Source organism: Symsagittifera roscoffensis, chromosome 9 (genome assembly GCF_963678635.1).
Source record: "Symsagittifera roscoffensis chromosome 9, txSymRosc1.1, whole genome shotgun sequence".
NCBI classification, from domain to species: domain Eukaryota; kingdom Metazoa; phylum Xenacoelomorpha; order Acoela; family Convolutidae; genus Symsagittifera; species Symsagittifera roscoffensis.
Genome location: NC_087070.1, coordinates 36,798,659 through 36,808,900, shown reverse-complemented (window position 1 = coordinate 36,808,900; position 10,242 = coordinate 36,798,659). Strand labels below are relative to the sequence as shown.

General features: G+C 36.5%; 1 protein-coding gene across 1 annotated transcript; it reads right to left on the bottom strand.

The window, feature by feature from the left end:
* Positions 1 to 696: 696 nt before the first annotated feature.
* LOC134854304 (uncharacterized) lies at positions 697 to 2,960 on the bottom strand. The gene is made up of 2 exons (XM_063870505.1): positions 1,887 to 2,960; positions 697 to 1,512 (listed from the first exon to the last, which is right to left on the bottom strand). The coding sequence occupies exons 1-2, from the start codon at positions 2,923 to 2,925 to the stop codon at positions 725 to 727; spliced, it is 1,827 nt and encodes a 608-aa protein (XP_063726575.1). The 5' UTR covers positions 2,926 to 2,960; the 3' UTR covers positions 697 to 724.
* Between the last annotated feature and the right edge of the window lie 7,282 nt (positions 2,961 to 10,242).

Here is a 10,242-nt window from a genome sequence, read left to right as displayed (position 1 = left end):
GAAGAACGGACCCACCGAAGATTGACTCGATAATTTTACCCCATCATCAACCTTAGTAAGAAGATAAAATATAAAAAAGAAAATAGGACTTAAGACTCCGTCAACCATAGGTATATTTCTTTAAGCTGTTCAATTCCTTTATATAATCTAATAACCCTGTACTTTATATTCATCAAGCTCAAAAATTCACACTCTTTTCTTACTATTTTTTCTACTATAACTTTTGTCAAGAAACTTGACGTCTTATGTGAGATTTATAACTTAAGATAGATTAATCAGCAATCAACCAGCAATGAACGCTCAGTAAAATGTGGTCACTCAACGGGTTTCAACTGAGAATGAAATTTTCGAGTTGGCTGACCTAAAAAAAGATGACAAGAGTTTTCAAAAAGCCAAACGTACCCAACCCTTTCTTTCTTGCTCTACCTCGACTAAGAAAACCACTATCTTGCCATAAATTCAATATAAAAACATATGAAGGGTTCAAAACAACCAATAGCAGATTTAGTGCGGATGCCCTCACGTCAGAAATATAAAACAAATTTACCCCCTTCTGGGACTGACGCCTGAGACGCCTGTAGAAATCTTTGAAAAAGTCAGCTATATTTCGGCGCTGTAAAAAGTATAAGAAGTGGCAATTATGTTTCCTTTAAACCTAAGCATATTAAAAATTGAACTTTGTGTTAGGTCGTTTCCATAAGTTTTAATTAAATAAATAAATACTTCAGGAATAAAACTTGATTTCGTTTTCTGGTGTTGTAAAACTTGACGATGATGCTGCTATCGGCGCTGGTTGTATTGGAAGCTCTGGCGGTATTGATGATACTGATAATGGTAATAATGATGATGACAATGATAATGATGTACTTGCGCTAGCAACGTTTCCAGAGTTGGGACCGTAGACATTTCTGAAGTGGTTTTCCGGATGTTCTATTTCGGCCAAATTAAAGTGAAGTTCACTTGAATTTGTCTCTGTGTTTTCAGTTTTGTTAACTCCATGTGACTTCAAATGTCTCGTCATTGTACACTTTTGTTTGCTAGCATACGAACAAAAAGTACACTTGAAAGGCCTTAGATCTGAGTGGCAATTCATCTTATGAATTTTAACTTTATAAGCACCTTTTCCGTGATAATTACAATACTCGCATTTCACAAGGCGTTTTTCGAGGGGTTTTGTTCGGCTGTTGAAATTTTTCGTTGCAGCTGAGTTCTTATTGGTTGCACTAGTTGCAGGATTTCGTAACGTTGGTATGGGGTAATTCGACTTGTTACCCACATTTGAAGTTAAAATTTCCAACATATTGATACATTTTTGAGGATCTGAGTTTTGAATATTTGTAGGCAAGTTGTTTGGCTCGTTAGAAGTCCTCATTACAAAATCATTCGATGAGTTCGATTCGTTCGGGCTCATTTTCATGAGGCGCGGGGAAGGATCTAAGAAAACGTTCGGTAGCATTTGTTTCGGCAACATTTGAGTTGTTATTGAAGGAGTGTTTTGCACGTCAGCAAAGCCTTTAAAACAACATTCAAGTTAAATGAATAATCTGCATTAAATTTAGGACTTATACACCAAGGTTTTATGTTTAATGGGACAAAAACGCAAAACAGAGGTTATTGTTGGTCTTTTTTTTCTCCAAATAGGCCAAAAATTTTTATCGTTTGGAACATTTTGAAAGGTTTTGATTTTTAAAATGTGTTTTATTCACGCGCGGTTCCTTCTCGCAACGTTATCATTGTTGCACCTGCTTCCTTCAAAAGTTATAAAGTTGATCAGACAAACATGGCTGTCGTAAAATAGTATTAAAGGTGGTTCCTGTGAGAACTGAAGGAGCAAACCGAAACCCCCCCCCCCTACCCTGGTTCCATCTAAATAAAACCCAACTTACCATCAAGTTTGGTAGAAAGAGTAAAATGCGCAACTTTGGGTTCTTCTCTGCTGTTGCGTTTAATCACACTAACTTTACTCGAAGACTGAACGCGGGTGTGTAAACTATCGTTACCGGCACTTCGTTTGCAGTTATTGGGCGACGTAGTCCGCTCTTCTTTTATCTCTGCATGGTCATCGCAGCATAACCTTCTCTTCAAACTTTCATCATCTCTCCAAAAAATTTGTGCTACCCTTCCGTCAATTACGGTTGTTCCGTCACTTTCGGGTTTTCCTTTAAATTTGGCCGTTCCGCCAACTTTGGTTGTTCCGATAACTTCGTTGGTTCCGACAACTTCCGTGGTTCCGACAACTTCGGTGGTTCCGACAACTTCGGTTGTTTCGCTAACTTCTGTTGTTCCGTCAACTTTGGACGTTCCGTCAACTTTAATCGTTTCGTCAATTTCGGGTTTTCCGTTGAATTCAGCCGTTCGGTCAACTTCGGCTGTTCCGCTAGTTTCTGTTATTTTGTTAATTTTGGTTGTTCCGTTAGCCTCTGAGTTTTTGACTGATCCTGCATGCTCATTGTTTTCGCTCTCAAAACTTTCGCAGCATTTACTAGTCAGATCAATGAGTGATTTTCCTGACTGAGTTGACTTTTGGCCGAAGAAATTTTCATTGATGTCTGTCGAGACATCCAACGAGAATTTGATCGAACCAAAACAACGCGCTAAACCTCGGCTCACTAGAAACATTTCCGCAGGAAAGTTATCGGAATCGTTAATTACAGAACAACTTTTTGAATCCACGGAACTCTTAGTAATCAATTGTTCCAAAAAACTCGGATCCAGCGACATGGAAATATTAAAAAGGCCAGACTTTGCTGGCTCGTTTAATGCAAACATTTCACTCTCAAAAATATAAACTCTTCGCTTTTGCAAAACAAAATACCTGCTCGAAGATAAAAATACAAAGAAGACTGACAGTTGAAGATGTTTTGGAGCAAAAAGTAATGCCGTTTGCAAAGTTCTGTTTACTCGCATCTTGTTAAGTAGCTTCATGCGCGCATACCATTACCAAAACAACAAACTTTAGCCAAAAAGGAGTCCCCCTCATGAAACTATCATCAAACTATCAGTATCAGATAGTAAATGCTAGTATATAATACGCTTGTGTTGTGTACTTGTTGTATGAACTTTCATACAAATGACAATATGTTTACTACGGACGCAAGCTGATCAAGTTATGCATTAAAAAACTAATACCATACTACAGGTACACAAGAAAAACTTATTCAAAATGCATGGATGTTTAGATTCATTTCTATTCAAAAACCTCAAAAATATTTGGGAGAACTTCTTTTATTGAAAAATTTGCAGAGAAGATAACAAAATTATGACAATTTCTATCTAAGTAGCTTTGAATATAGTTAGAGTTTTAACAAGGGAAGCAAAAAATAGTTTTTCGGCGCTTCGGTAATTAAAGTTTTTCACCGAGTTACAACACATGAGTAGACGCTTAAATCAACGAGCAAATAAACGGAATTGTTTTTCTCCACGTTTTTTTTTCATTTTCTCTGCAACTAATTAATCTATAGGATTAAAAATTTATCGCATGCAAGATGATATTATTTGAAAGGACTTAGTCAGGTTGAGAAATCATACTTTGAAGGCGTGGAATAGCCAGTATACGCGAAGTAAGTTCAAAGTTGTTCTTGATGTGGAAACATCCTCGCAAACAACACAAGAAACTTAAATTCATAGGCTCAAACTGATTCTTGGGGAGACTGATTTGGCTTACTCTTTATACCGCCGAAAAACGACAGACACAATAACTGAAAGCTAACTCGGTCAGCCGTCAAAAAAATTATTAAATACATAAAAATCACTCATTGAATTTCTCTGTCTGTCGTTTCTCCAGGGTATAATTCGTAAGATAAGCTCATAAGTCTCCCAAAGAACCACTTTGAGCCCATGATGTCATGTTTCATGTTTAATTCATGTGTAATGTTTTGGTAAGTGCAAATTTCTTGCCTCATTTCAATTTTGTTTGATTTAATGTGTCGCTTTGTTTTAAAAACAATTTTGTTTTATTTCATTGAATTTTTAAATGTTATTACTGCTCCATAAACCTTAAAAGGCAATAGCAACTTTCAGGGCTTCGCCCTGATGCGAGCAGTTTTGTTGTTTTAGGTAAATCTTTTTTCAAATGTGATTTTTGGTGACAATGTTCCAATTGGTTTTAAAAACTTACGCAGTATGTTTTTACCATCTGAAACAAATATCAAAACGTTTCGACCGCTTCTACCAATTTAACGTATGGTGCTACTTTCTCAATAAAAAAAATTGTGTTTGACTACTCGACACAAACGAGATATGTTCCGACCATCTCAATCACATTCTAGCATACTTTGAATTTCAATAACAAACAAGACTGCTCGTATCAGCTCGAAGCCCTGAATGTTTTGACTGCTTTTTTATGATTTATGGAGCATCAATAACAAAAAAAATTAAATGTATTAAAAAATGCTTTTTTTCTAAAATCTTAGATTTTTATTTGTAAAAATCATCCCCCCACACGCCATATAAAGTACAAAAGGATAGATTTCGCTGATTGTAGCAAATCAATTATGGCAAATAAGCTTCTTTAGATCAATTTGGAACGATTTCTAGGACGGATTAAAACTCCGCTTACGCGTTCATAATGCGAAAAATATCGCGCTTTAATTGTCCCAAATTGGCCGAAATGGCAATCTTTAAACCCCCATATTTTCACGAAAAATGATCACAGGTAAAACATCTTTTCAAATTTGAGCTCAGGACAACAGTTTGAATGATATTAATTGAAATTGGTCTGAAGAAAAACCCACTCCGAGCAGAAATATTCCGTTACTTTTGTTAAAAAAATAAATGTAATAAAAAAATGAGATGTTGAAAACTATTAATGTTGAAAACATCTTAATGTTGAAAACTAATAAGAAATAAAAAATTGTTCTCTCTGCTTTTGAGTTAAGTCTCTGGGTAATTTTCTACCGACAAAAAATTTTTCAAAATAAAAAGTAATTATATTAGTTTGTAGAAATGAACTTATTTTGGAATCGTGTTGTCTCTCTTACGAATATTCTGTGCTTCATTTTGCGCCAAATTTTGATCTTTGTAAATTATAGGTTTTCTGTAATTTTCTCTGTCCAACTGCTAAACAATTTCGCTCAAGGAATGTATTGGCTGTACTTGAGGTGTATTTTCACGTTCGACGTAGTTTTTATCCTACTTGAGGTATTCTTGGACCTTCCTCGATAAAACATCGATATATTTGAGGTATATCGACCGTGCTTGAGGTATATTTCGAGCTTTTGCTTGACTCAAATTCTTGTTTCAACTATTAATTTTTGGTCAAGTTCTGACATTTGTTTCGAATTCAAAAATTGCGATACAAATTGAGCACATCGAGCGGAAATCATGAAACTTCTCATTATAGAGTTGAAGAGTTTCAGCCACCTAATTGAAACAAACTGCAAACAAGCAATCTTTTTCTCTTTTGCTGCCCTTTTTCTCCCAAAGTACTTGGCCATCTTCAATATTTTCTAGATAACGGCGACATAAGAGTTACACAATGCAATCATTAACCAAAAGTTGATGGTTTTTGGTTCAATCAAAAGAAAATTGATTTTTTTTTCAAAAATGACAATTCTTTTGCTTAAGTTGAAAAGTGACATTTTTAAGTTCTCTATCTGAGCTGTTCGACTGATTTCTTGGCGTAATCTTCAATTGATATCAAAGTGGATGGTCAAAAATTCTCGTCTTTGCTCAAATAGGCTCGCTTTGCTTGATTTTCACGTACACTGTTAGTTTTTGCTTAACTTTTTTTCTACAAACCAACCTGAGTTCATGAAAAAAGAAATCATAGTCCTTCTTTTTCAAGAACACTTTCATAAATGTCACTTGTATACAATAATTCTTAATGTAGTTTTATTTTCCTGGAAAAAACTTACAATATTGCATTGACTTCCAAGCAACTTAGAAACAACAAAAAAAACACTTTTTCAACCTTTTTTGAAATACTGTTTCTACCATTGGAACCATAAGACTTCAATATTTTTAAAAACCCAAAATTTACTAACTGTTTTAAAACATGAGTAGAATGTTGCTCAAAGAAAAATTTCACGGAAGGAGTTATTTTTCGCTGATTAGTTCGATCGAGAACAGAAATAAGTTTTCTGAAGAATTAGTATAAAGGCAAACTAGCTGTGCTGAAGATATGGCTTCATCCTGATTCTCTAATTATTGACTTGACCGATGTAACCGTGTTTGTATTATAATTAGACACTGTTTAAATTTTGGTTCGATCCTGTATGACTCAACTCAGGATTCTAATTATCTCACGACTCACGATTGCACTTCGTCTAAGAATTGAATTATAATATCCAATTCATACAGCTGGCTCAATTTTAGACTGGAACTTGTGAAATTTCGCTTTGGCTGTGTCATACTGCTACTGCAATAGCAGTAATTGCTTGATGTAATAATAACCTTCAGTGGTATCAGTTATTATTATTACGATATGTCCAAGGTCAACAGTGCACTGACATTGGTACACAGCTAAGAGCTCAGAGTTTGAATCTGCAGTATCGCTCTCAGTGACTAAAATTAGACAACAAGAAAATATTTAATTCAAGCAACAAAGAAAATATTCTTGAATTATTACCAACAAGATACCGTATAGGATATCACATGGCGCAGCCAGCAAGATTCGCAGCTCAAGATAATCGTATTGGTATGGGAATACCCGTATTTTGGGCGTCAGCAAATTTAGACCCACCGTGGCAATTTTAAATCTGGTTCGAGCAATTTCTATTTACAGTAACTGTAAAAGAAAATGTAAACCAAGAAGTTATGTTGGTATAACCAAAAGACAAATTAAAAGAACCACCTCCACGACCAGAAAAGCCACGAGAGGGAGAGAATGAAGCTGCGATGACACCCAGAAATCTTAGAGATAAGCTAGCAAGAGATCGAGTAATGCTGGAAAATGCGGACAGAAGAACACGTGTCCCAAGGGTTGACCACAATGTTTTTTATAATGAGGTACAAAAGAAGCTTGCATCCAGATTATTCCTCTCTCTGGGAACAGAAGGAAAGCAAAGATTTTTACAGAAAAATCCACACGCCAAAAATTCCAAAAGGTCGTTCTGGGATATTACGGAGCTAGCAGCGGTCTCGTTTCAAAAGGTAAAGTGCGTCATCTATGAAAGATATAAATTGTTCACACGAATGCAAGAACCGGACATCAAACGAGCAAAACCGGAAAAATCGCTAAAACAAACTGCTATCGCAGTTGATCAGAACAACGAACAATCAATATCCACTCTGGATACCTCAAACAAAGACGTTCAATCGAGCTCCACTCTAAAAACCAAACAAAAGGCTAAACAAAAGAAGATAGACTCAGAAACCCGACGAGGAAATCCTCGACACGTTTCAATACCGAAACCTGGCTTCTGCTGAGTGGGAGAATTTTGCAGACCAACTTCTCAAATTCATTTTCCACTTGAGGGTGTATGTACTACTGCTACTGCAATAGCAGTAATTGCTTGATGTAATAACAACCTTCAGTGGTATCAATTGTTTTTACTATGACGTGTCCAAAGTCACGAGTGCACTGACATTGGTACACAGCTAAGAGCTCAGAGTTTGAATCTGCAGTATCGCTCTCAGTGATTAAAATTAGACAACAAGAATATATTTAATTCAAGCAACAAAGAAAACTCTTTTGAATTATTAGTAGTTTTCCAACAAGATACCGTATAGGATATCACATGGCGCAGCCAGCAAGATTCGCAGCTCAAGATAATCGTATTAGTATGGGAATACCCGTATTTTGGGCGTCAGCAAATTTAAACCCACCGTGGGAATTTTCAATCTGGTTCGAACAATTTCTAATTACAGTAACTGTAAAAGAAAATGTAAACCAAGAAGTTATGTTGGTATAACCAAAAGACAAATTAAAAGAACCACCTCCACGACCAGAAAAGCCACGAGAGGGAGAGAATGAAGCTGCGATGACACCCAGAAATCTTAGAGATAAGCTAGCAAGAAATCGAATAATGCTGGAAAATGAGAAGAGAAGAACACGGGGCCCAGGGGTTGGCCACAAAGTTTTTTATAATGAGGTACAAAAGAAGGTTGTATCCAGATTATTCCTCTCTCTCGGAACAGAAGGAAAAAAAAAATAGTTTTACAGAAAAATCCACACGCCAAAATTTCTAAAAGGTCATTCAGGGACATTACAGAGCTAGCAGCGGTCTCGTTTCAAAAGGTAAAGTGCGTGATCTATGAAAGGTAAAAATTGTTCACACGAATGCAAAAATCCGGGGAATCACTGGAGGCATTTCATGCAGCTTTAACTGCTCAAGCAGCTAGATCAGAACTGAAAACACTGGAAATCGAGATAGTTCGTGACCTATTCATTTTGAAATTGACAATGCAGGATACACTGACTTTTGAAACGTTAGATCCAGAGGAAGTGTTGAAGCGGGCTATAAAAATCGAACATAGCAAATTGACTACAATGGCATTTCAGAAGACAAATGCAGCAGCAACAGTAGGAACGAGTAACAACTACAACTCTGGGGTGAGGATAAAACAAGAACCAGTGATGGCTGTCAGGAACTCAACAGGAAACACAAAAAATCAACAATATAAGAGGGAAGCGAATAACAACAGAAATTCCAATGGTAAAACAAAACCATGTAACAGATGTGGAAGATCATTTGACCAGGGATATTTAAAAAGCTGTTCAGCACTGGGCAAAAGTTGTATGAATTGCGGAAAACCCAATCACTTTGCAAAAATGTGTAGATCTCAGCAAGTGAGTGAGGTCACGGAAGAATCCGAAAGATCAGAAGAGGAATGTGACCTGATAAGAGAAAACTTCGGCTCATCTAGTGACTTTGAAGTAATGTCAACACAAACAATCAGCAGGAGAACGATAGAATCTCGAAATACGTGGGCGATAGAAATAACGAAAACAACAAGAAGAGAAATGGGGAGAAGATGCAAGTTCAACAAAATTGACTTACTCCGAGACCCAACGTCGAATAGAGTAAAATCACTAAGGGCCATGGTTAGAATATATAATCAAATCATACAACTGACGGTAGATACCGGAAGTCCAGCTTCCTCTTAAATTGGGCGACGACAAAAGAAATAATTGATAAATCAAACAAAGCAAGATTCATTCCGTCCGATAAACTGAATTTGGCTACCCAATTCGTCGACTACAAAAAACAACCAATCTGTGTTTTGTGGGCATTGAAGACAAATTGTCGCTCGGTAGGCTCGGAGTTGAAAAGAGCTACCTTTCTGGTGACGGAACGTAAAATCAGATGCATAATGGGATTGGACTTACAAGGACAAGTAGGGAATGCCACCACACAAAAACCAGCACCAAGAGAACTGTCCAAGCTTTGACGTGCTCATGTGCGAGCAGTCAGAAAGTTGTAAAAACAAATTCTTTGATAAATTTAGCGACTTATTTGATAGACAAGGTATCTCAAAAAATCACATTGTTAGTTCAAATTATATATATATATATATACCCTCTATGTCCGATTCAAGAAAATGGGAGAAGAATCCCAATTCTTATGTAAGATAAGGTAGAAAAAGAAATTGAAAAACTGTTGACGGAAGGTCACATCACAAAGCTGGACATATGTACAAGTGATTGCTTCATAGCCACAATTGTAGTAACAGTAAAAAAGGACGACTCGATAAAATTGGCGATGTACGCAAAACTGATAATTAGACAATTGTTCAAAAATAAGTACTAATTGCCCAATGTAGGTGAACTCATAGATGGGGTAAGCCAAATCGTTACAGAAAACAAAGAGGGCACACTTAACTTCACAGTATTAGATTTAAAGTACGCGCATAGCCAGATCAAATTGGCAGTAGATACAGCTAAGCAGTGTAACTTCAATATTGTCGATGGAAAGGCTACCGGGACGTATAGATTCCTTACAGGGTTATATGGACTAGCAGACATGCCAGACGAATATCAAAAAGCCATGGACAGAACTGTTAACCACGCAAAAAAACACACTTTTTGTTTTTTGGATGATTTTCTCATTGTGTCGAAAGGTAGGTAAATGATATTCTCATTGTGTCGAAGGGTCGAAAGTACACGAAAAATTAGTAGAAACGGTACTGAAAAAATTGGATGACGAATATCTGGCATTAAAAATTTCGAAATGCGAATTCTTCAAAAACCAGATAAGCTGGTAGGGGCATCACCTTTCGGAGTCAGGGGTCAGTCCAAAGTTTAATAAACCCGAAGCGATACAAAATCTTAATCCATCAAAAATGCTACAGCAATTAAGA

What these genes read in the sequence shown, in the direction of transcription:
- LOC134854304 (XM_063870505.1), bottom strand. Translation starts at nt 2,925, where the DNA reads ATGAAGCTACTTAACAAGATGCGAGTAAACAGAACTTTGCAAACGGCA. An exon ending in TCTTTCTACCAAACTTGATG is followed by an intron (nt 1,513 to 1,886) that starts GTAAGTTGGGTT and finishes GTTGTTTTAAAG; the next exon opens with GCTTTGCTGACGTGCAAAAC.